Source organism: Achroia grisella, unplaced genomic scaffold (genome assembly GCF_030625045.1).
Source record: "Achroia grisella isolate CSIRO2021 unplaced genomic scaffold, CSIRO_AGI_Agris_v1 utg157, whole genome shotgun sequence".
Lineage (NCBI taxonomy): Eukaryota > Metazoa > Arthropoda > Insecta > Lepidoptera > Pyralidae > Achroia > Achroia grisella.
This window is the reverse complement of record NW_026712653.1, coordinates 921,151-948,610: the sequence shown is the minus strand read 5'-3', so window position 1 is coordinate 948,610 and position 27,460 is coordinate 921,151. Positions and strand designations below refer to the sequence as shown.

The 27,460-nt window shown below is 34.2% G+C and overlaps 2 protein-coding genes across 2 annotated transcripts in view; both read left to right on the top strand.

Moving 5' to 3' along the window:
- The window catches only part of LOC131841037 (zinc finger protein 808), a 52,312-nt gene extending 38,255 nt beyond the window's left edge, over positions 1–14,057 (top strand). Inside the window, exons 2-6 of the mRNA XM_059189270.1 lie at positions 3,574–5,492; positions 5,577–6,074; positions 12,553–12,645; positions 12,927–13,083; positions 13,823–14,057. Of these exons, the coding sequence (XP_059045253.1) occupies positions 3,574–5,492; positions 5,577–6,074; positions 12,553–12,645; positions 12,927–13,083; positions 13,823–14,044 (2,889 nt within the window). The 3' untranslated portion in view covers positions 14,045–14,057. The remainder of the gene's footprint in view (positions 1–3,573; positions 5,493–5,576; positions 6,075–12,552; positions 12,646–12,926; positions 13,084–13,822) is intronic.
- Positions 14,058–15,842: 1,785 nt separating this feature from the next.
- Positions 15,843–27,460, top strand: part of LOC131840992 (ankyrin repeat domain-containing protein 29) — a 60,296-nt gene continuing 48,678 nt past the window's right edge. Inside the window, exon 1 of the mRNA XM_059189216.1 lies at positions 15,843–16,310. Coding sequence (XP_059045199.1) covers positions 16,299–16,310 — 12 coding nt within the window. The 5' untranslated portion in view covers positions 15,843–16,298. The remainder of the gene's footprint in view (positions 16,311–27,460) is intronic.

The window sequence follows — 27,460 nt, the reverse complement described above, 5'->3', positions numbered from 1 at the left end:
AGTGTTGATATTCAAAAGATTTCTAGGTGTCAGGGTATTTTTTTATTGGGTTGTTTGGGCTATTGTCAGATGTTTGTAGCACCTGTAGCACTGCGACCTAGATAGATCTATTGTGCTCGCCCTTTTTCAAAGTTCGCTACCTAGACCCGTCAGGGACAAGAATTGAAGGATATTCTTAGGAGCGATGGTTTTTATCTCCTCGGGAAAGAGTATAAACTTTCTAAAGGAGATATTTCGTTTATGCATGAGTGGGCTACAACCACATAGGATGTGTAGTGGCGTTTCCTCTTCAGTTTGGCAGAATCTGCAGATTTTTGTCGTGCATTCGTACTTAAGTGTCAGGGTAGGTCTTCAGGGCAGTCCAATTAAAGAAGTCAATACCAAAAGTATATATAGTATATACCAAAAATATAATAGCAAACATAGCGAATGTAGGTCGCGACAGTAATAATGGAAATCTTTGATTTCTATCTTCGATACCCGGACAGAACCTGGTATTTATGGTCGGAATTATACAGCTAAAACTCATAAAGGACAGACTCCCGCGTAACTTTAGTTCAACTCTAGAACCGGTTGATTCACGTACGTTTCACTAAAGTCAATTGGCTAATGGAAATATATTAGGCACATTGATTTTAGAAGCAAAAGTGTAATCCATCACATTTAAAATAAGTAATGTTGCTAAGTAACGGTTGATATTTAACGTGCAACTGATCGGAACGAGAATAAATTATATTTACTGCTGTATATGTGTGATCCACTGAATATCTTCAATCCATCAAGGAAGCGTTATAGGTTCAACTACAATTAGTGTTTAATATTTTAACGAATTTAATTTTGGATATATTTTTGCTACTATTGTTCTATTGTTTACTCTTCTGTATATTGTTTTATATTATGTATGTTATTTAAATGTAGAGATGTAGAGTGTCCCAAATGTATTGGATTAAGGGACCGTATTAGGCACATTGATTTAAGAAGAAAAAGTATAATCCATTATATTTAAAATAAGTAATCATGTTGCTGAGTAACAGTTTATATGTAACGTGCAACTGATCGGAACGAGAATAAATTATATTTACTACTGTATATGTATCCACTGAATATCTCCAAAATATATTTTTTGGATAGACAAAGCATTAAATTCTGTATATCATGCTAACGTAACAAAGAATTTTAAATAAAATTAATAATGACTAGCTGTTCCTGCGACTTCGTCCTAGTGGAATTTAACTTTATTTTTCTAAAATAAAAGTAGCCGCAGTTTCCCGTTATTACATCAGCTACCTGCCAATAAAAGTCCCGTCAAAATTGGTGTAACCATTTCAGAGATTAGCCGGAAAAAACAGACAGAGAGACAAAAATTGAAAAAATGTTATTTTGGTGTATTTAATTCATATGCATGTAGTAAAAAATGGTTATTTCAATGCTACAAACAGACTCTCCAATTTTATTTAAATGTGTAGATAAGAAAAAAACTCAATTTCTATCAATCCGCCGTAGTATAACTAAATTGATAATTTAATTGTATAAATACCAATATTATTTTATTATACGTCTTAATCATCATCATCATCATCGCAGCCCGGAAGACGTCCACTGCTGGACATAGGCCTCCCTCAAAGATCTCCACGTCTTAATATATAAGAAAAAATACAATTGAAATTAAAATTTGTTATGAGAATAAATAGATAGTCCTTTGCGCGTAGCAAAGTAGTAATAAAAAAATGTGACTATTCAAAAGTGCTTATATTAAGTTTATTTGAATAAAAATTATTTCTATTTCTATACCGCCAGAAGACGTAGAATAGAAAGAATAGAAAACATTCCTAAAAAAGATTTTTAAAATGTAGGTTGATCGTGCTCAATCTTCATCCTTATAAATCTTTGTTACGCTTCCACGCTACACTAAACTAAACTACTGAACCGATCATCATGAAATTTTATACACAAGTTCTTGGAGGTGTTAAAATGAACATAGGATACTTTTTAACAAAATATCAACATTTTACTACTTCAGCGCCACCTAGCGGCCAGTTATGAAGTTTATGAGTGTAGATGGACGTTTGTTACACTTTCACGCGAAACTACTGAACGGATTTTAATGAAACTTTACAGTAATATGGCTTATGCATCAGAATAACATATAGGCTATATTTTTTATTGATATTTAACGCGGGCACAGCTAATATTATAGAATAGAATAGAATATAAAATCATTTATTCAAATAAACTTACATTGAAGCACTTTTGAATAGTCATCACATTTTTTAATCTACCGCTCATTCGGAAAGCTGTCTCATCACAAGACGAACGAGCAAGAAACTTGTGTGTTGCTCTGCTATATGTTTTACAAAACAGACATTACCGCAACTCCATTTGCAAATGACGAAAGAAGTTTTTTCCTAATACAACGTGTCGTCATGCCACTTGTTCGATGTAATCTGTCAATGTTTCCTTGTTTCTTTCTTCTTTATAAATCTGGTTAATAATTTCATATTAAAGTCTTGAACGCCTTGGTAAATAAAAGTGTGCTCCAATCGAGTAGGTAGGAACGAAACATTAATAATCTTATGAGTCACTATACGTTCGTCCTTCACCCGTCTTGCCGCGTCACCTTCATAACTAAACCAAAGCAATTTTTAATCAAATAATCGATACAAATATTATAAATGCGAAAGTAACTCTGTCTGTCTGTCTTTCTCGCTTTCTCGCCAATACTACCGAACCGATTCAAATGAAATTTGGTACACATGTAGTCCAGACAATGAGAAAGGACATAGGCTTTTTTTTGCGAATAAAGGGTTTTAATGGTTTAAAAGGGTAGATGAAAGGTTGTATGGACGTATCGTCATTTTTAAGGCTAGAAGCTTGAAACGTATTTTTAGGCTGTTGATTACATATAAATAAAAATAACGTTCAAAGTTTTCAAAAATGTTACTCTTAAGGGGGTAAATAAAATAAGGGATGAATGTTGGGTTAGATTATTGAATATTTTTTCTTTATTTGGTTAGAACTACTGTAACACGCGGACGAAGCCGCGAGCACAGCTAGTAAAAAATAATTCCCGAATTTACCATGACTCCTCTAAGCTCCACCAATTTGATTAATCCTTTCTTGGATATGCTTGTAAAACTTGAAATAACATTTTATGTATTTGAAAATGTTTTAAAGTGTGGAAGGTAGAGACAGTTGGTAGCTAGTAGTTGTAACTTCATGGCTTATTCAAAAACAAAAGAATTCTGCAACAACTCCATTAATCGAGTGATAGATCGCTTCATGCAAATCCGAGTAGCGACGAAGTTCCGCAGTAATGAGCCCCCATAGTGAGTTGCATACATTATCGATCATCACGAAACAACTATGCCGTGGCTAAATAATTCTCATTCGAAGCGTATTTATTGCCCTAGTTACCAGTACACTGACGGCCTCGGAGACGTCACAGTTAATATCCATGCACCACGCGATTAACGAGTTATTTCCACCCTGCGACGATGTCACCACCCCGGCCCGCCCGGCTAAAACCATCAATCTTATCTGCAACTTGCATTTAATATGCATGCAACTTTCCAGATGCTGTCACCGCGCGACGACGATGACGACGATAGTCATCTCTGCATCAAGTGCAACGCCACCATCATTGGCCTTGACAACTACGTCAAACACAGAAAGCAGAGATGTCAGAAGAAAAATGCTACTTCGAAGTCTGACATTCCAAACATCAATCCACTGGAACCCACCTACAGTCTTGGAGCCGACGTCTTCTTCCAGTCTTTGGAGTTACAGAGTAGTGTTAAGAAATCTACGTTGGCTAGACTTACACCACCTATATCCGCTTCCAAAGTAGTTATAGACCCAAAAACCACGCTAGCTGAAGCCTCAACTTCTAGGGACCTACCAAGAATGAGTCCTCTAGAGAGTAACCTAGGCGGAGAAGACTGGATTGGTGGCCATAGTTTAAGAATAGGTATGAACGAAGATAATCAGACAAAATTAATAAATGCAGTGGCCAGTATTAGTGGCACAGTCAAGAAAGATGTTCCAACTACCTCTTATAATATAGAAGGGTTTAACGACTTTAAAGCAGATGAAGATTTTGAGGACTCGGAAGATTCAGAGGATGATGATGATGACGAAGCTCATGCTGCTGGAGGCAAGTGGAAACCTCCACCAAATTATACGGGAGGAAAATGGCGACCTGCATCACCTGAACATGAAGACTGGGATATAAGAGATGAACAGGAGCATATGGGTGGTAAATGGAAATCCTTTATTACAAATGAACGTGATGATGATTATGATGCCCCACCACCAGGGCACACCAAAGGTAAATGGGTACCTGGTGCACACGAAAAAACACAAATAATGCAACCAACTATACAGACAAAGGGAACAGTACAATACTGGTGCGGACCTTGCAACCGACGCTTAGGTTCAAAAGCTATATATGATAAACATTTAATGTCAAGCCTACACATGAGAAAAGTACTGCCGGAACATGAATTGGAATTCTCTGGACATTTGGAATCCTTGAAAAATGTGGTGGAAAGACGTGCCATTCGTCCAACACGATTTTTGAATAGCACTCATTCACAAAGAAAGAAGTCACGCCTGTCGGGAAAATTCAATATGAAGATTCAATATAAAAAAAAAAAACGAAAATCTCTGTTCGTACATTGCTGTGGATGTAAATCTCGCGTGAAACAACATCTAATGGGAAAGCACTTGATATCTCATTATCATTTCAGAAAAGCCAGTGATACACAAAGTAGTGTATATCAGCAGTTGATTCTAGATAATATAGATGCTATTGTTCATCAGTCACCATTTCAATGTAGCCCGTGCAAATTTTATACTAACTGGCTCTCAAATTTTATGCAGCATTGGTATTCTGAAGAACATGAGCAGAAAATGGCTGCAACAGATGGTAGATACTGGTGCTCGTTTTGTAAACACGAATGTGAAACATCTCAAGAAATGTCACAGCATATGTCGAGCTTGGAGCATAGTGAAGTGGTTGCAGTTATTAATAGATCAATGCCTATTATTATACGAAAGAAAAGCGTCTTGAGATGCCAAACTTGTAATCTGGAATTCCGATATAACATTGAGATAAAACGGCATTGTCAGAAAACTGGACATACCTTGGCTTATACGGCTACTGAAAACTATCAAGACCTTCATAAATGTCAGCACTGTAAAGTTAAATTTAAATCTTCATTGTCACTCGCTGCACATTTGAAGACTATACATAAACAAAAAGCATTTTTTTGTTTGGTCTGTTCAAGGTCTTTTAACACCTCAGAAGAAGCGAAACATCATCGTCAAACATCAGAACACAGAATAAGAAAGAAAGAGATATTAAAGGAAAAAGGTTTGATTTCGAAAGATTTGACTAAAAAGTGTCCACACTGCAAAGACGAATTATTTTTAAAGAATATCTTGGAACTAAAGGATCATATTAGAAGAGTGCATCCACACATTAAAAGAAAGCAAGTACTTTGTATTGTATTTATACCAAATAAAAATATTTTTAGTATTTAGGTCATACTTACTTATATAATTTATTTTTTCAGATGCCCCAAATGCGGTATGTCGTTTGTATTATCGCAAGAAGTTACCCGTCACATCAGAAACAATGCTTGCCAATTTCATAGTGTCAGTCCTCCAAACGCTTCCATAATATGGAACTGCAGTCAGTGCATCTTCACAACTGACTCGCAGGCCGAGTGTTTTTTTCACGAAGTCTTGCATTCAGACCCTATCCAAGATGTCCGCAAAGTCGGCAACAAAGAAAAAGTGTATGAAAAGTATTTTTGCCCGATTTGTCAAAAGGCATTTAAAAAAGCGTCTTTACGGGAGCATTTGAGATTACACACGTCTGAAAGACCATTCGTCTGTGCTACATGCGGAGCCAATTTCACTAGATTGACCAGTTTAGTTAATCATAACAACAGTCAGCATAAGTTAGAGACATCTGGTGCCCAAACTTCACAGGCAGAGGTTACAGACAGTGTTGATACGAAGACATTAGACTGGAAGTGCGGTAAATGTCCGAAAAGCTTCGCCAACAGGTGAGTGCAATAATTCTAATATAGATCATGTTTATCCATATCACTGATCTCCAGACTCGTGTCGGGAGAACGCAAGTGCATTAGAAATAATATGCGGTGAGTAGCTGCCATTAATTTGCGATAAAGAGGCGCGTGCGCAGCGGATGCGTGCATGTCACCTGTCTCACAACTCCTTCACAAATATCGGGAAACATTCATAATTTGACAAGACCGCTTTGATTATGCGGCGGCGTGCGACATGTATACCACTGACGCTGTGTTGCCAGCGTTGACGTTTTTATACGTCGAGGCAATAAATTCATGCCCGGATGCCCGGTATTTTGAGCACTGTTGGATCAAAATATTAGTCAGAAAGATGGTGACATTTGAGTTTTATTGTCGGCACGTGTTGCCGTGTAATGTATTACGGATTTGCAGTATCATCGTTCGATTTGAATCGCAGTCGGTTTGTTGTTGTATGCTATCGTAATGAATTAGTTGAGAATAACTACTTAAATATATTCTGGATTATAGCACCGCAGTAATTTCGAATACGACACGTGGAAATAGTTCAGGAGACTCTTTGAACTAGTCTGATCCTTTGACGAAATGCATGATTGCATGTTTTGTTTTTTGTAGATATAAAATACGCTATTTACATGTGAATAACATAATAAATTCAATTATCTTGTCTTAACTGTAGTGTAAGCGATATGAGGATATTTTTTTCTATTTCATTCACACGTTAACTTACATTGTCAAAGTTTTCATACGGATCCCTGATGTTTTGGAAAATATTCTATCGATTATATTAATCAGGGATGTAGGATTCTAATGGTAGAAGAATTTTTGATTTCACTCCTGAAGTTTCGGAGCCTATTCATTGCAAACAAACAATCATATCTTTTCTCCATATGTATAATACTAGTCGTGATCAAAGAAAATCTATAAGTTAGTAATTATAAAAAAAAATGATTACTGTGTGGCAGACTCTGAATTTAATTCAAATTTAAAATTCATAAATCATTTATTCATGTAAGACATTTTAGCCACTTATGTACGTCAGATTATTTAAATTATATTTTTTTCCTACCGTTCAAATTTTCGATTATTAACTAAGAACTCTTCATTACTTAATATAAAATAAAGTCGCTGTCGCTGTCTGTCCGTCTCTATCTATGCTTAAAATCTTTAAAACTACGCAACGGATTTTGAATCGGTTTTTTTTTTATAGATAAAGTTATACTAGAGGAAGGTTTATATATATAATACATGTACACCCAGGCGAATCCGGGGCGAGTAGCAGGTGCTTTATAAATTTTTAAACTATTATACGATTATCTTCAAGCACTGTAATTTCAAATAGGATCTATGCATCGTCGTTTCCGATGGCAATATTCCGTAGACAGAGAAAGTCATAAAATAGAAATTTTGGCGCATCTTCAGGTGTAGGTAGGGGCCAGTAATTATGTCTGAAGACGTTCTTAGCCACTAGAGAGTTAAAAAAATGACAACATTTTAGAGAGACAGGTATTGTATTACTAACATTGACATACAATATTTTTAATATAGAACTGAATATCTTCAACTATCTAGCGGAATATATTTTCCCAACGATAACCTTTCGCTTAAATCATAGTACTCATAACGGATCGGTGGACTGTATGGATGTCTAAATGATGAAAACAAGTAGTTTGGAATAATAATATATTAATATGTACAATTGCGAACGACAATGATAGAATAATTGAAATGTATCAAAAAACATGACGTATAAAAAGAACTGTTCTAAAAATATAGATTTAAAAATAATAAAAGTATCAAAAGAGGTTGCGGCGGCCAGTCGCCAACAGTACTAAAAACTATGCATATAGTATTTTGTTAAAATTCTATCTGTATTATAATAGCGAAAGTTTGTTAGAACTGATTAATCTTTCACGCAGAAACTGCTGGACGGATCCGAATGTAATTTTTTACTCAAATACATTAAATTATAGGATAAATCTCAACGACCGGTGGTCTAGCGGTCTAGCACACCGCTTTACGACCGATGGTCGCGGGTTCGATTCCTCGCACGGCACGAACATTTGTATTCATGAGTATGTTATAGTTATAGTTATATTGTTTATTGTTACTGTTATAGTTATATATATATTATATATACAACTAGCTGACTCCGCAAACGTTTTTCTGCCATATATATAAAAATCGCTATTAAAAATTAGCCTATTATAAAATTATATATACTATATTTTATTATATATATTTACCTATATTAGGTAAAATTATAGGTTAGTCCTTTCCCACCACTGCCCATCAACCGCTTTCTGTTCTTACCTAATGGTTATAGAGAATGCCATATGGCATTAAGCTCGCCAACTTGTATTAAATAATAATTGATAATAAATTTAGAACATTATTTAATTTGTTGAATTTTAAATATTTTTTTTCTCAAATATTGGACATTTCAAAGTCATATTGTTAACTAGCTGTTCCCGCAACTAAAAGATTTTTAAAAAAATAAAAGTAAGCTAGGTTACTCCTTATTACATCAGCTACCTGTCAAAAAAGTCCCGTCAAAATCGGTCCAGTCATTTCAGAGATTAGCCGGAATGAACAGACCGACAGACAGACAAAAATTGTAAAAAATATTATTTTGGTGTATACCATATTTATATTCATAGGCATGTAGTAAAAAACAGTTATTTCAATATTACAAACAGACACTCCAATTTTATTTATATGTATAGATTGCACATGTGTTACCCACTCACTAACAGTTATGTCTGTTGGGTTGACTGGTAGAGATCTCTTTTGGAGATATCCACCTTTACTCACTCTGTATATATTTAAGTTTACTAATCTATTTAAAAGTGCAATAAATATATATATATAATTCAGATTAGATTACACAAACAGTATCAACAAGAGTTAATTCCGGCCACAAACCGCATGAATCAACTCGACGCCTCTATTGCCAGAAGTTTCAGCATATCTAGACAATTGCAGAACATTCTGGAGCCATTGGGGCCGTCTAACCCTGCTGATGATCTAACTTGCCTAATATCTTATACGTTATTGCCAGGACTTGCATTAATGCAGTCGCATTTGAGGCTGTACTTAACACGGTAGATCGTCCAGTTGTTTGCAGTTCGGACGTTTAAGAACATGCCAAAAAGTTATGTAGTTTGAAACGTACATTTTTGTCAACAGTTTTGCAGTTGCAACATACAGACAAAGTAATAATGTACCTTCACAACTGTAATCACGTATATGGATAGACAGAGTATTTTTTTAATGGTTGATGATTAATTGGTGATGATGATGAGATGATTGAATAGTGCCCCGTCCTGTGATTTATGCTGAATACCAGTGCAGGCTGATAAGATAAAAGTCAAATCAGTTAGCTCATCGTGAATTCACCAGAATTTTACAATGATGGTGTATAAATAGAAAGTAATGGGGTTATTAGAACATACTTATTTCTAGCAACCCCCTATACTCATGAACAGAAATATTTGTGCCGTGCGAGGAATCGAACCCACGACCATAGTCGGTGGTCTAGTGGTTTAGCACACGTAAAGCGATGTGCTTAGAAATGGTAGAGCATCCAGGTCTTGGCAGTTTGGACGTTCAATATTTTTGTCATGCAGTTTCCAACATACAGACAAAATAATAATGTACTTTCCCAACTGTAATATATAATAATCTCAGAACAATTCACACAGCGCCATCTAGACCCAAGTTAAGCTAGCTAAACCTTGTGTTATGGGTACTAAATAACTGATACAAATACGTTTTATTTTTTCGTAAATACATACATATTATATATAGAAAACACCCAGACCGATGCAAACAATCATACTCATGAATATAAGTGTTTGTGCCGTGCGAGGAATCGAACCCGCGACCGTCGGAAGTAAGGCGGTGTGCTAACCCACTAGACCGCTGAGGTCGTCGATTTTCACAACTGTAATCGCGTATATAGATGGCCAGAGTTTGTTTTAATGAAGATGATTGCATAGTACCCCCAACTGCGCAAACGGCTCACGCTGGATACCAGCGGATGATAAGATGAGCATAAACTCAGATCTAATTGATCTTGAGCCCGTTGTGATAAATCACCCATTTCAGTGGACGTTCGCTCATTTATATTTTGCTAGCTTTTGCCCGCGGCTTCGCTCGCGGTAATTTATCCCCTAAGGGGTGGATATTATCAAAATCCTTTCTCAGGGAACCCCTACGTCATTGTAGCTTTATGCATGCAAATTCTCAGCCCGGTCAGTTTAAAATTGACAAAGTTTCATACAAACTTTCATCCCCTATTTTATCCCCTTGGGGATAGAATTAATCATAATCCATTCTTACGGCCCATCTGATGGTCACCTACTCTATAGGTTCTCTTCCAAAGGTTGTCTGTAAGAGATTGCATTAGCGATAAGACCGCCTTTTGTCCTTAGTTTTATTTTTTTTATGTTTTTAATTTTGTTTGTATAACATTGTATGTTGGTGCAATAAAGTGTTATAAATAAAAAAAATCACCAGGATTTTACAATGATGTTGTGCAATGAAAGTAATGGGGTTATTAGACCATATTACTAGCAACCCCTCATGATCAGAAATGTTTGTACCATACGAGGAATCGAACCCACGACCATAGCCATATGGTCTAGTGGATTAGCACACGTAAAGCGATGTGCTAAACCGCTACACCATGGGGGCCGTCATAAATAAGTGTACCATATTAGTCAGTCAGCAATATTCATTTATACCCGATATTTACATTGCTAGCTATTCACTAGGTCTCAATAATAGCAAGTTTTTATGTACAAGTAGTGTTACTATAAAAATTATTTTAATTGAATTAAAAAGCGTTTATTATTATACTAATTTTTACATATGGTTATCTTAATCTATACATACAAATTAAATTGGAGTGACTGTTTGTAATATTGAAATAACCGTTTTTTACTACATGCATATTAATATAAATACGGTATATACACCAAAATAACATTTTTTACAATGTTTATCCGTCTGTCTGTCTGCCTATTTGTTCCGGCTAATCTCTGTAATGGCTGTACCGATTTTGACGGGACTTTTATTAGCAGGTAGCTTATGTAATAAGGAGTAACATAGGCTACTTTTATTTTATAAAAATAAAGTTAAATAGTTAGTGTTATGTAAAATGTAACATTAGTTACATTTTATATAACACTTTTTATTAAAACATATGCCATTAACGGTACAGCTTGTTTTTCGACATAGGCATCCTCTAAAGATTTCCATTCTGTCCTGTCCTTTGCTTTACGAGCCCATATTGAACAAGTTATTTTTCTAATATCATCTTCCCATCTCATATTCTGTTTACCTCTACTTCTTTTACCACCTCGTGGGTAACATTCCGTTATTATTCTTCTCCATTTCTCTATTCTCTTATCATGTGACCTATCCGTCTCAACTTTAGCACTTTATAAGTTTTTAACGCATTCTTAAAATTTGTTTTGTTTAATTATTTTTAGTTTCACTCGATCTTTTCTTTTTAAGTCTATTATACTTCTGTCCATACCATTTTGATATTTTTTTTTGTTTTATTAGATTTCTGTCAACGCCAAGGTCTAACATATAGACAAAAATTATTTAATTAATTAGTAGTAAATAATTTTTATTTCTTTGCCTTCATAGGCATTTCTTTGTTCTTCATGAGTGTGACTATAGTGATGAATAAAAAAATTGTCTATCCATATCTCTAATTAAACACAATTCCAACTGCGCTCCGTAACAACAATATGCTAACGAGACAAAAGAAATGTATATGAGCGAACTATTGTATGTAGTCCAGTGTTACATTCCCGTCCGCTGCAAACTAGCGCTGAAGGAATTTCTTGGCTGCTGTCCACCGCTGTAATTGGACATTTGAATGCTAGATGTGGCGCTTTATTTACATTTTTATGTGGTGTCTCCCTAACTAAATCTAATTCATCGTGGTCAGGAACATACTTATCTGGGAGTAACACAACATTTCTGGCTTAAAAAAGAACATATTGTTAGTTTGTCGTTTGTTTTTATTTCCGAGTAAGAGGAAGTCAACTGTATTTTTATTTGTATTTTCGTTTATTACGCAACTCATAATAAACGAAAATAGAGCGAAATTTCGGCGTTTCTAATTTTTTCTTGAACCGAAACGTTTCGCTCTTCAAGTATAGATGGCGCTGTATTTATTACTATAATTTTTATTTTCACTTTGTTTATAACCATATATGAATTAAATTATTGTTATAATGAGTTGTGATCATTGTTTTGAATACTTACTAATGTAAAGGAAGGAATCATAATATAAAAATACTAGAAGTTTGTTGGATGTTTACCATAAACAGCCAAAGAATGTACCAGTGATGGATGAAAAAGATTAATGAATTTAATATGGTCGTAAGACCTTACCAAATGTATTATTACTAAATATATATTTATTATTATATTAACTATTGTCTAATTTCAGAACGACCCTGCGGAAACACGAATCAAAATGTGGCAATATGGGTCAAAAATGTCCACACGATGAATGTACTTATGTATCATCCAATTTATCCAGGTATGTTTTTAATTTTATATGTTGCAATCATAATAGTAAAATATTTAAGATCATTTTTTTAAACAAATATAAATTTGTGATTACTGCCATCTAGCGGTCATCGTGATAACTATATATATATAGCAGGTTGATTGTTCCAACTATGCTTAAAAATAACTTTACATTAGTTTTATTCGCAATGGAAAGATGGCGCTGTACATATTATTTGTGATAAAATTATGACAATAGATACTTTTAATTTTTTTTTTCTTCGACTATGTTATTTCTTTTCACTTTTATAGACATCGGCGAGCTCATGGGGATGAAGTGAATAACCATCAGTGTCAACTATGCACGTTTAAAACGAATCACTCGAGCCACCTGAAGAGGCATATGCTATGTCACAAGGGAGTGAAACCTTATGGTTGTCCTCACTGCCAATTTATTTGTGGTAGTTTGGTAAGTAGATAACAGATGGCGTTGTATATACATAAGTCACTATATCTACATTATGAAATCATTGTTAAAGATTCTTATTTAGTACAGATTATAGTGTACAAGTTAAGGGATTATGTATTGATTATGTCACTTTTTACAAGTTAGATTTTAACTGTCAGTTTCGAATAATAATAATAAAAACGGAAAATTATAGATTGTAACCGGTTTTTTTCGAGAATTGTTAGCAACTAAGTTAAGCCCCAGTAACAATAATGTATACTTTTTTCTTTACTGAATCGTCTTTAGAGCCAATAGGCACTGACAAGAAAATCAGCTGTTACGCTTCTCAAATGAGCTTGTACGATTACATAAATCAAAAATACAAATTCATTTGTTATTTTATTATTCTGTTCTGCATTTAACTTAGCCTAACTTAAAAAATAGTGCGTTTTTTATTATTATTTCTTTATATTGAAGAAGCATTTTTAGGCTCATATTTGGAAATTATAAGTGGTTTTTTGTTTTTTATTATTAGTTTTTAAAGGAGCATATCCGAGTCTCATAATTGGGAATAATACTTTTTGCTTATTGAAGGAGAACCTCCACAGGCACTAGTCCCTTTTTATTAAAAGAACATATCCTAGGCCCATACTTGAGAATTATAAGTGGTTTTTCGTTTTTTTATTAAAGTCTTTTAGTAAAAGAGCATACCCTAGTCCCATACTTTTGATTATACTTGTTTTTTTTTTATAACTTAAAGGAGAACCTCCGTAAACACTGCCGGCGGCTGCACCCCGGGCAGCCACTCTACCGGTGCGGTCACTGCGAGTTCCGCAGCGACCTCGCCGCACAGTTACGTCTGCACCTCGCCACGGGACACCCGGACCAGTACGACACACACGCAGCACTCGCACACGTCAAGCGACACCTCATGACCCCGCAGTATAAGAAACAAACCGATGTCGAACAGTGGCGTAGTTAGGTAACCAAGGGCTCTGTGGCAAATAAAAAAATGGGGCCCTACAATACAGTTTTATTAAAACATAAACATATTGATTGAACACTGCCAACCCACAGAAAGAATTTAGGGGAATTCCGAAGGTATAACTTCCGAATTTCTCTCAACTGAGTTGCCATGATTAAAGTCGTGTTGCAACTTGTCATATTTATTTTGAAAATGGAAGAAATTTTCAAAAGTTCACTTCGATCGTGATTTTCTGGTAAAGGTTCGAAGGCCCCCTGAGCTTGAGGGCCCCGGGGCACTGCCCCGCCTAGCACCTAGGTAGCTACGCCACTGATGTCGAATTAACAGCCTCGTTGATCTAGCGATTTTCGACACAGATAAGAATTTTTTTTTATGGATGATAAAGAAATGGTGCACCAGCCTGCGCTAACGGTTTACGCTGGCGAGGCACCAGTGAAGAATGATAGAATGAACATGAGGTCAGGTCAGTTAGCTCATGACAAATTCACCAGGAATTTATCACGATGGTTTCAAGGGGGAACCGCGTGGAGGTCAACCTGACATGGTACATTGCAATAAGATCATCAGTCCACATTACTAACAATCCCCTTTCCCCCAGATATTATAATTGATACTAGATACTACCACAGATAATATAATATATATATTTCTACACTACTAGATATTTCTCAGTTCAGCCAAATCTGGTAGCAGCCTGTCACTGCAGCTTTAGATACACGTTCTAGAATAAAACTATATAATACTAGCTGTACCCGCAATTTCGTCTGCGTGGAATTTAACTTTATTTTTCTAAAAAGTAGTCTAAGTTACTCCTTATTACATCAGCTACTTGCCAAAAAAAGTCCCGTCAAAATCGGTCCAGCTATTTCAGAGATTAGCCGGAACAAACAGACAGACAGACAAAAATTGTAAAAAATATTATTTTTGTGTATGTACCGTATTTATATTCATATGCATGTAGTAAAAAAACGGTTATTTCAATATAACAGATACTCCTATTTTATTTATATGTATAGATTATTTTATTTGTTTGATTTGATACCCTTTTGGTATATTTTACTTTATTCTTTGGATGGAATTTACTGCAGTTCTATACAGGTCAAGTTTTAAGATTGTAGAAATTTCGCTAGTATACCGCTTGCTAGTATCCACTACCTACCTACTTCTGGTTAATTCGTTTATTAGTTCATTAAAAGCAATTACATATTTCAATGATGTTTGTTTGAATTTATTTAATTGCTTTTAGCGATTACTAGACTAAGTAGTAGTTTTTTTTTTTAAGAAATACAGGGTTATTTATGTCCTTGTACCTTGTACTTAATTGCTAAGTAAGTAATTATTAGTTTTAAGATTTAAATGTATTAATAACAAGCCTAAGAAAATAAAAGTAACTAAAACATAATCATTTCGTCTGTCATTCAAAAGTTTATGTAATTGTAACTCGTGTAGCTATTATTATATTTGATGTAACATTCCAAAGAGTAAAATATCTACACTTAATTCACAACATATTAAAGCGAAGTGGTTACACGTTGTAATAAAACATTAATTTACTGTCATTATTTATATTCACAAATATTCTGATAGATTTTCTTATCTTATTATGTTTACCGCCATCTAACAGTATCAAAGCAATTCATTATAAAATACTGAAAAATTCAGACTATCATATATAGATGGCGTTAGTAGTAAGATTACGAAGGGTAAAGCAACACTATTGAATTTACATCTATATACACAATATACACAATCTAAATTTGTATATAATAAAACTTATATCTAGAATTAACAATATTAGCGGAAATTAGAAAATTCTATTTTAGGTTACACTTGCTTGTTTATTATTTTTTCATATGGCAAGTTTTGGCTGTTTCCAATTGTCAACTTGACAGCTTGTTCCAACTTCTGCCACAACCCACCAACCAATCAGAGGCAAGTCGTGTGCCTACCCAAGCGAACGTATAGCGAGGGAAAATAAATATTCTGCCGAAAGGTATCGACTACGCGTAATGTTCTTAGTGGTTTTCTCTGTATTATAATCGATCAACCGCCCAAAAATAAATACAAATATTTTCTTATAAGAACGGCTGAGCTGTTTTAAATTAATTAAACTGTTACATAATTAACTTGTGTAAGTTTGGTGTAAGACGATATATATTCTCGCAAATCGTGTGCAGTGTGAAATTTTGAACTGAATATTATGACTGATTGTTTACACGTTTCGTAAGCTGAAAATCTATTGAAATTCACAATGTCCTTGAAGGTGAGTCTTTGAAATATTTATTTTCATTTATTGTAATTCTTAAAATGTTTGTATTCTACAATAAATTATATTATTTGATAATTACATTGTAGAATGTATTCAATTTTATTTTTTCATATTATATATGCAGTAGGTAGGGTTGTATCCTGATTATCATATTTAGTACCTGGGTAGAATAGTACTGCATGATTGTAATATTCAGAGTAGCTGATTTATTATTTTTTCTTATAATATATAAAATTCTCGCGTCATAGGTTTCGTGTTTATACTCCGAAGCTTGGTTTTGATAAAATTTTATATGTATATTCAGTAGGTCTGAGAATCCGCTAGTATCTATTTTTCATACCCCCAAGTGATAAGGGTTGTCCACCAATTTTACTTTTTATAACGCAGCATTAAATAATATATACAATCCTAAATTTTCACCCTTCTGTCATTCAGCACTTAGGGGTATATATATTAGTTATCCCTAAGTGTTAAGGGTCGCTTTATTTTTTCATTTTTGGCGCGACAGCTAGTTACTTTATAATATTTTGAATTTGCTTATATAAAAATATTGCTTAATATTTTACTAGCTGTGCCCGCGACTTCGTCCGCGTGTTATAGTAGCTCTATCATATATTAGTATTTAATAAAAATAAAACAGCCTTAAAAATAACATTCAATTTTCTAGCTTCAAAAATGACGATTCTTCCATACAACCTTTCATCCCCCTTTTTAACCCCTTACAACCCTTTTTGCGCATTAAAAAGTCCTTTCTTAGGGTTTAGACTATCTGTGTACCAAATTTCATTAGAAATAGAAATAGAAATAATCTTTATTCAAATAAACTCATTACAAGCACTTTTGAATAGTCAGATTTTGATTCTACCACTCATTCGAAATGTAGATTGATCACAAGAAGAATGAGCAAGAAACTTGTGTGTTTCTTGTGTTGCTCTTCTCTGTTTCATTGCTCTTTTTCTTCATTTAAATTGGTTCAGTAGTTTTGATGTGAAAGCGAGACAGGCAGAATTACTTTCGCATTTATAATATTATAAGTATGGATTATCTTGATGTTATTATAATGATAGGTGATTGATTTATTATCAACAGGTAGATATACTAATGAAATTTTATTTAATCATTTGTCTATTTATAGAATATATTTGCTTTATTATTGAGTAAATAATTTGTATTTGATTTTATACTGTAATAACAAAGATATGTTTTTATACAAACCTTTAATATTTTATTATTATTGTGTTGATTGTACAAATTACAAGTATAATAAGGAATTAAGTTATGACTACACACAGTATGAGAAATATTTTAATATGTCACCATGATTTTCTGTGATATCCTTTCTGTATTCTGTATTTTGAAATATTTTATGTGGCGCAATGTTTTTTTATGTTGTCAGATCTATATCTAGATTCTCAATCTATCGGATATTCTCTATTTCTTTCTTCAAATACATGTAGGTACCATGTGGATTACCAAGTTCCATCATGTGGACCATTCACTAGTTTACTACTTGGCTAACAAAGAAACAGAACAGTATTTATTGACTCATACAATGAGAATGCCAAAAACAACAATTTACACACATTACATGTATACCTTACAGTCAATTTGTAAGAATTAATTTCTTCCAAACTGACTCTGTAATAAGATTAAAAAACATATATGAACAAGCAAAACTTGTTTTCTTTCTTATTCATATCATGACTACTTTCTTTATGTTGATACTAGAAAGAAAATATTATTTTCTTAAAATATACAAGCATTATTATTATTAAAATCAATAAGACTCTTTTGATTTTTAAACTTTATCTTAGTATTAATAATATCTTTAAAGTAATTACTAATAACTTTATTATAATTGTTACAAGTACTATAGGTAAAGCTATCTTCAAAAAGATATACAATCTTTTATTATTTTTTGGAGAATTTATTTATATATGAATTAAAAAACTTTAAACATGTGTTATAGATTTTTTATATGTAGTGATGTCAAATTTCACATTGTTATTTTGCTGTTTTGTGTAATCCTGACCTATCAATGAGTATAGGTATTTAATCTATTCTAAATTAGTTGTGAAAATGAAAATTCTAGAACCCAATTATGTCTTTTCAACTATCTCTTCTCCAAACTTATCTTATTCATTCTTTATGTGATGAGTTTGCATTCCAATGAATAGTAGGATAAAAAAATATATGTAGAAAATGCTGCTTATCCTATTTATTGGGAGTAGCGTAATATGTTTTTCTCTTCCATTCATCCCTGCTCGCAGTCATCTCGTTATTCACTCCCTTTCTTACCATATCATCTTTCACACAGTCCATCCATCTCTTTTTCGGTCTTCCTCTACCCTTATAACCATCCACATTCATTCACGGGTGCACCATTCCATTATATTAATAATATTATAAACGCGAAAGATTGTGAGTATGGATGTTTGTTACTCTTTCACGCAAAAACTACTGAACGGATTTTAATAAAACTTTACGGTAATATAGATTACACATACATATAAAAAATATAGGCTATAAATTCCACTCACAACAAAGGTCGACTTATCAATAGAAGAGATCTCTTCCAGTCAACTCAAAATAGTGGTACGTAAAAATTAGTGCAAAACATAAATACAATATTTTAAAAGATATTATCTAAATTGGGCGAAATATAAAGATAAATGACATGTATGTGTGGTGCAGACGAAGTTGCGCTGGTCAGCTAGTCATACATACAATCAAATCGTCTTTGTATGCAATTTTTTATTAATATATCTGCTAGATTTTTTTTCTCGGCCGGTGTAGGTATGTAGGTTATATTTAGCTCGGCGGGGTCTGAACTCAAACCAGTCTGGATGGAGTCAGTGAACCGCGCATCTGGCGCCATCGTGACATTTTCCTGCGAAGCCTTCCTTTGTTTTGCTCTTTCGTTTACCTACAAATATAATGTTTTTATAGAAAAAAACTTAATATTTATAGCGCTCATAAAATTATTTGATTTAAATACAAAATAATTAAAATGTTGAAAAACGAAAATATTTTATGTAATACAAATACAAATACATTTTTCTCTATTTTAGCCGCTTATGAGCGTAAAATTTTTTGTATTAATATTTTTTCCCTACCGTCCATTTCATCGTATACATATTCCATCGAGAAGAACTGACAATAAACTAAAGTTTTTTTATAGCCAGATTTTATCATCGTACTTATGTAGGTGTATCTATCTAATTATCTAATTCACAAATATAGTTATTTTTTCCTTGAAAGAACAACAAACCATTTGACAGCCTCGGTGGTCTAGTGGTTTAGCACACCGCTTTACTATCCGATGGTCGTGAGTCCGATTCCTCTCACGGTACAAACATTTGTATGATTGTTTGTGTCGGTCTGGGTATTTTCTATGTATAATATGTATTTATTTACAAAATAAAAATGTATCCATGTATTTATATCAGTTGTCTAGTACCCATAACACAAGCTCTGCTTACCGTGGGACTAGTGTCAATTGTCCTGAGACATTATTATTATTATTATAAATAAAGGCTAGACAAAGGCTAGACACTCACAAACTTTTGTATTTATAATAGTACATTTACTACTAAACCCTCTCCTCCGCTCGTCTCCCTGGTATGCCAGAGAAAAAAAATATCCCCCTGTCTCGTCTGGTTAAGTTGGTTGACATGAATAACTCGAGATAAAGAGAACGTATAATTTATTCCCCGTTTATTACTGTCGCAGTAAACGTCAACATAAATCTGGACTGAAACTGGAAGTCTAGGACAATGTTAGGTCAGCTGAAAATATCTCGTCCATCCCCACCGCCTATGCCTGGATTTAGGTCTAGACAAACTCGTTCGGAAACCCGTTTTGACACCTCCGTCTCGTCTCGATATATCATTCAAGGTACTGTGTCTTTATTAGAAATACTAGTGCTATACTGCAGTTTTGCGTTAGCTTTTACACGAATTACAACACATTGGGGATTTTTACAATCTTCTAAATATATTTCTGGCGTCTATGGACTACGGTTTACCATCAGATGGGTCACATGCTTGATGTACCTACATAGTTTTTTTTTAAATGATCTTGGCCTGTCTATACTTCAGCAAGTTCTATAATAGAACGTGTATCTAAAGCTGCACTAGAATGTTGTTACGAGAATTGTCTGAGCAAGGAGAGAAACACGAGCGGTGAAGGTGAGTGTTGACTTACGACAAGGGTCCCCTAAAGCTAGGCAGTCCCCCCAATCCAAAGGCCCCGGAGGTGTGCGCGTGTACCCACACGCCTCCACAATGGAGTAGGGCGAAATAGGTCGCCCTAACCACATAACGAGATGGGGCCTGCCCTACAACATCTACAGGGCGGGCCGTCGCCGTCGGAGCTGGGGTAGAAATGCACTTGTGAATCCCCTGGCTCCGGCATAGGCGCTCGTAGGTACACCGTGTGGTTTTTGGTGAGTACAAATCTCACACACCGCCCCGCCCTCCCTCCGGCGGGGTGACGGTCTTTTGAAGATTTTCCACACGTTAAAAAAAAAAAAGGGTCCCCAAAGCTACACCCGGGTTACAAGTCCCGGGAATTGCTCGCAGTTTCCCTCTCTACCACACGAGAATCCATGGACTGCTAAGAAGTTTGTCTCTTTGACCAAGTATCCTATTTTTCTGTAACTGTTCCAAAGAGTAAAAAATATTTTCCACTCTCTGACCAAGTATACTAAATTTTCCTTAACGGACCCAAACAGCAACAATCAATTAAACAAATTACATACTTGCAATTTTTTACAACACATTGATATATTTTATTATATTTGATACATTTACAATTATAATATTAATTGTATAGATTTATCTATACAATTATTATTATTATTATATAGTTCACAAAATAATAATAATAATAATCGGTGACATCTGTGCGAATTGTGAAACTCTTTCTGCAGTTGGTTAGTTAGCGAGAGCACGAACCAGTTGCATCTGTCGACACCTACGCTCTGTCTACTACCATAATCGAGTGCTGGGTTCGATTCCCATATTTGGACAAGAGAGAACTGTATCTTGGAACTAATTTCATACAAGTTTCACCTTAAATAAATAATACATATTGATATTGTTGTTCTCTTTACCGCAGAATCTGTCAGAAACGTAAATTGACAGTATTTTCTTGTCAGTGTGATTTGAACTGACGACCCTTTGGTTGCAATTCAGGGAGTAAACCATTAAATCACGTCGCTCTCATACTCCCATACAATAAGGCAAAAAACCCTGACCATTACATTCAGTCTTACACATTAATTGAAATATTTATATTGGGCGGAGATTGTAAACTTTCTACTACGAGTTCACTAAAATATTGAATTTAAGTAACCTCGTAAAATTTCTAATTTTAACAAATGTTATTTTTTTATAATCTGAGGAATTTTTCGGATTGATGCCAGCTGCTGAGTTTCACCACCGTACCACCCGCCAGAAACTAAAATTTCCGAATTCAAATAATAATCATAAATTCCGGATTTCTGAACCGATACAATATTGAAACATTAAGAAAAAATAGCTTATTCCTTTTTAAAAGGTAGGCAACACATTTGAAATTCTCCTGCTGTTGTGGGTGCTCATGGACGGCGGTAAACACTTACCATCAGGTTCGCCGCAAGCTCGTTTGTCCCCTGTGCTATAAAAAAAAAAATGTTTTGTAAAGAGTAGTTCAGTAGTTGTATCGTGAAATAGTAAGAAACATCCATACAATAATAAATAATAATAATCTCAGGACAACTCACACAGCGCCATCTAGACCCAAGTTAAGCAAGCTGAAGCTTGTGTTATGGGTACTAGACAACTGATACATATACATAGATTTTTTTTTTGTAAATAAATACATATTACATAGAAAACACCCAGACCGATACAAACAATCGTACTCATCAATACAAATGTTTGTGCCGTGCGAGGAATCGAACCCGCGACCATCGGTCCTAACGCGCTAGACCACCGAGGTCGTCAAAGATAAATAGTTATCATGTTCATAGATCAAATACTCTAATATTCTCATACCACTAAAAAATCTCCCAATAATATTCTCATACCACTAAAAAAATCTCCCAATAATATTCTCATACCACTAAAAAAATCTCCCAATAATATTCTCATACCACTAAAAAAATCTCCCAATAATATTCTCATACCACTAAAAAAATCTCCCAATAATATTCTCATACCACTAAAAAAGTCTCCTTTATTTATACGGACGAGAATGATTCTTTAGATTACTTTAAATGAAGTAATTGATAGTAAAAATGAGTGGATTACGACAGGCACCGGTGACCTATATACTGAGTACTCCCACTGGGGATGTGGGTAGTGGATACACAACTTTGTTAGTCAATTTTTCAGTACAATGATTCATTAGTTGACAAAACACAACGATGTGCTCTTTGCATCTCAGTTAAGTTTCCTGTCTATAAACTTGTAATTGTATCGTACCAGTATATGATAAACCTTATAATAATAATAATAATCTGACGGCCTCGATGGTCCAGTGGTTTACACCGCTTAACTGACGATGGTCGCGGGTTCGATTCCTCGCACGGCACAAACATTTTGTATTCATGAGTATGATTGTTTGTATCGGTCTGAGTATTTTCTATGTATATATTATTATATTAATAATCAATCCTATTTATTTCTTCGATCCGTAGTTCTTACAAATAAAAGTAAAATGTAGTTAGTATATTTTTTTCTTATGATCTATGTATGTATCTATCTACATATCTTCTGACTAGCCAGGGTCCTTAGCCCAGGGTCTTATTAGTGATAAGCCTTATCATTAATAAATTTACGCAGAAGAATTTTAATTAATCTTTTATTCATCCGAGCGTTTACAAACAAGTGGCGGAAGTCTGCTTGCTTATTCGAGTTACTCTAATCTCTGTATTTAAATTAAGGCAGAAGGTCGAACATGTGTGGCGAAATTTAATGTTTATCGTACTAATTTATTAATGAACTGTCTGGTCCCAATGAATAAGCTAATTTAAATATTTTACCATCATCTACTAAAATTTAATTGAGTTTGTCATAGTTTTACTTGAACCAAGCTATACCCGCGGTTTCTGCCGCATGCAATATGATATTCTGATGTATAATATATAGGCTATAAATTTCAGATGTGTCAGGTGTTAGTAAAGATTGATCAAAATCAGTTCATTAGTTTTTGCGTGAAAGAGTAACAAACAACCATCCATACATCTATCCATTCATATGTGTATCCATCCATACTTACAAACTTTCGCGATAACATTGGTAAGATATTTAACAATGATCTACCAAAATTTACTTGAGTATAAAGTTTTATTAAAACTGTAAAGTTTTATTGTTAATATAAAATAGTTTTGTTAAGAGTTAGTAGTGGTAGTTAAGTAATAAGTAACATAATCTCTGTAACATGCCTTAGGCAGTATTGTATAATTATAGTAATCAGTGGTTAACGTAGTGGGTGACACATTTGTTAAAATTTATTACTAAATAGCCATAAGTCATATATATAATGTGTAACTGTTTGTTGACCTAAATAAATTAAAAAAAAAAAAGCGCTTCAAAAATTCATCGCTATATGGCATATAAAATCATAATTGTAATCGTCTGATTAAAATAAAAGTCAATAAAATTGAACTGATAAAGTTTAATTAAGATCCGGCCAATCGAAGACAAATATACCGAGACAAGGTTGAGGTCGTATGGTCACGTAATGAGACGAGAAGAGTCATATGACTAAAAAATACTGAACCTTAACACCGGGCCAAAGAGACGAAGTTGACCTTTACTAACTTGGCAGTACGTTATCAAGAACTACCTGAAGAAAACTGAAATAATCAACTCGACGATCAAGGACAGATGTGCCTGACAAAGGACTAGGAGAGGTGACAAATGAAATTGGAAAAGTCTAGGCAGAGAGAGAGGGATAAAGTTTAATAAATAAAATCTATTTCACAGATCATTAAACGTAATCTATTTAGTAACCTAAATATTATATACTATACAGCCATAATCAAGTAAATGTGTGTGTTCTACCGAATATACAACGGACTGTGTTCTAAGGAATTGTTCGACATGATGCCTACGGCTACCTTTTACCATCGCACCGCTCGCCTTCGACAGGGAATTCATCCCCACACGCTGGAACCTAAGTGGTCTCGGGCAGTGCGGTTTCAGAGGAGCTTCCTCCCGTGTACACTTACATTGTGGAATGAACAACCTGCCGAGGTTTTCTAACGAGACTACAGCATGGGGTTTTTCAAGTAGGGTATATTAAGAAAGAAGTTGTTGTTGGGGTTTTTTAAGAGATATAATACTCTATTAAGGTTTCTTAAGGGTCGGCAACGCGCACGTAACACCCTGGTGTTTTATACGTCTGTAGGCTACCGTAACCATTTACCATCAGATGGGCCATATGCTTCTTTACCACCGTAGTGGTATAAAAAATCTCTTGGTAGGTGAATGAACTCGCAGTTACAGCTTGTTGCCATGATCCAATAACGTAACGACCTGTAATTCTAATTTTTATACAACCTCGAACGTTCTTATTTCTATACCACCTCGTGACGTTAGCAGAGCAGTAGGTTACCGAGTTCTGACCCTGACCCGTGACCTACCGACGTGTGTACTCTGCTTATATAACATGAAACGCTAATGAGTTGATAAAATATCTTTTAGAATTCTTTATGGTATCGGAAAACGATGGATATTTGATGGTGCGTTTTTTAATAACATTTATGTTTATACATTTGACAACAATCTTTTGACGGCCTCAGTGGTCTAGTGGTTTAGCATACCGCCTTACTTCCGATGGTCGCGGGTTCGATTCCTCGCACGGCACAAATATTTGTATTCGTATGATTGATTGTATCGGTCTGGGTGTTTTCTATGTATAATATGTATGTATTTACGAAAAAAAATGTCTATCTATTTGTATCAGTTATCTAGTACCCATAACACGAGCTGTAGCTAGCTTGAGTCTAGATGGCGCTGTGTGAATGCGACTTCAGTCTGAGGGCACCGCTAGGGTTTAGGGCCCTTAGAACCTTAGCTCAGGCTGTTATAATTTCGATCCCCGTTTGAATTGGACGGGGGTTATATTAATTTATCACGGTGTTGCTTGTTATGTAACCGCCATATTTAGCTGACCCTTAAGTCTCTTTGTAAATATAAAGTTTTTTTAACAATTGATTTCCAACTTATTAATAATTTTATGCTCTTATATACTAAAATATGTATATACTAAGCACATGTAGTGGCGTTCCGACACACTTAACTCGTGCAAGTGTTGTTAAATTTATCACGGTGTTGCTTGGTGTGTAACCGCCATATTTAGCTGACCCCGTGTTATCAAATACTAGTTTTCCTATACGAAACCTCGGTTATAGATTGTTTGCAAAGATAATTGATGTCACGCGTGATTCTGTCGTATTCTTCAAGGTAGGCAACAAATGACGGCAACTGTGACGGTATTTATAGGTACCTGTTAAGTTATATTTTACTAGCTGTTACCCGCGACTTTTTCCGCGTGAAATTAAAGTATAAAATGTTGCCTTAAATATATCCTTATATAATTAGTTCACTAGAGAATGCTCGTCAAAATCGGTTCAGACGTTTTAGAGATTAGAAAGAACAAACAGACAGACAGACTACAAAACTATTTAAGTATATTAAAACAGCTGTTTAAATAATAGATATATAATTCCAGTTTAACATATTATTATATTACAACCAATAATTATTTGAAATAAAGACATATATTGAAGTTTTTCCAGTTTTACAAGACAAAGGATGTTTTCTTCTCGACTTTTCATATATTTTTTTTTGTTTTTTTTATCCGTAATGGAAAGGCAAAGAGTCTTATCCCATACAGCCGTTGTCTTTGGTATCATTTCTGTATTTTAATTTCTTTTTTCCTTCTTCAGATATCTTCTACTGTGGAGACAATATATATCTCAACCGACAATGCCCTATCTTGGTATTTTCCCGTTTTGATCTTAAAGTTTTATTTAAAAAAAAATTACTTTGACATCTGAAGAATTGAATGACATTGACTTCTAAAGATGTATGTCAAATTAACGTAATATTTAGAAGGTAACATTTAACATTACAGATTATATTAATCCAATAAATATCTATTTTAAATATATGTATGTTTTATACAAAATAAATTATAATTAACAAATAATGTTACAATATATTAATTGTTATGGAACGAATATTCGAATGAAATCAAAAATCATTCATCTATAGAACATTTTAGCTATATACTATTAATACTATTGCCATGCACGTTTTTTTTTATTGGGTTGTTAGGGCTATTGTCAGATGTTTGTAGCACCTGTAGCACTGCGACCTACATAGATCTATTGTGCTCGCCCTTTTTCAAAGTTCGCTACCTAGACCCGTCAGGGACAAGAATTGAAGGATATTCTTAGGAGCGATGGTTTTTATCTCCTCGGGAAAGAGTGTAAACTTTGCAAAGGAGATATTTCGTTTATGCATGAGTGGGCTACAACCACATAGGATGTGAAGCGGCGTTTCCTCTTCAGTTTGGCAGAATCTGCAGATTCTTGTCGTGCATGCACGTTTGTCATGTAAGTAATTCGTAAGTAATAGACTTTGCATATTTTTTAAATTTATTTAAAGGTATCCTTTTGGTATCTTTTTGTAAATATTTATACCCATTCCCATAAAAGACCTATTTGCACGAGGTATAATTAACTTTTTTGTAATTATTTTAAATTTCGAATGCGACCGTGATTTGTTTTAAGAATAAAAAATATTGAATAGATGTGAAAATACCATCATTGCGTTTTGTTTAACTCTACAAATATTGAACTATGATTTATACATAGTTTCGATACATAGCTTCGACTTTTCCTAAACTATACTTTAAAATCGCAAGTTTAGTATACATGTTCCTTTAGCTATCATTTCTCATATTGTCACCATCGACACACATTTTTTTTGTAAAATTCTCTCTAACCATACTGTTTAGCTGTGTATAATGTTTTTCTAGTAATTTCTGCGGTTCTCACTCATTACAATAAAGTGGTGCAAGCTATAATTATGTACTTAGTGTATTAACAAAAAGTATCTTTGTTAGTTCCACGTGTAACGACT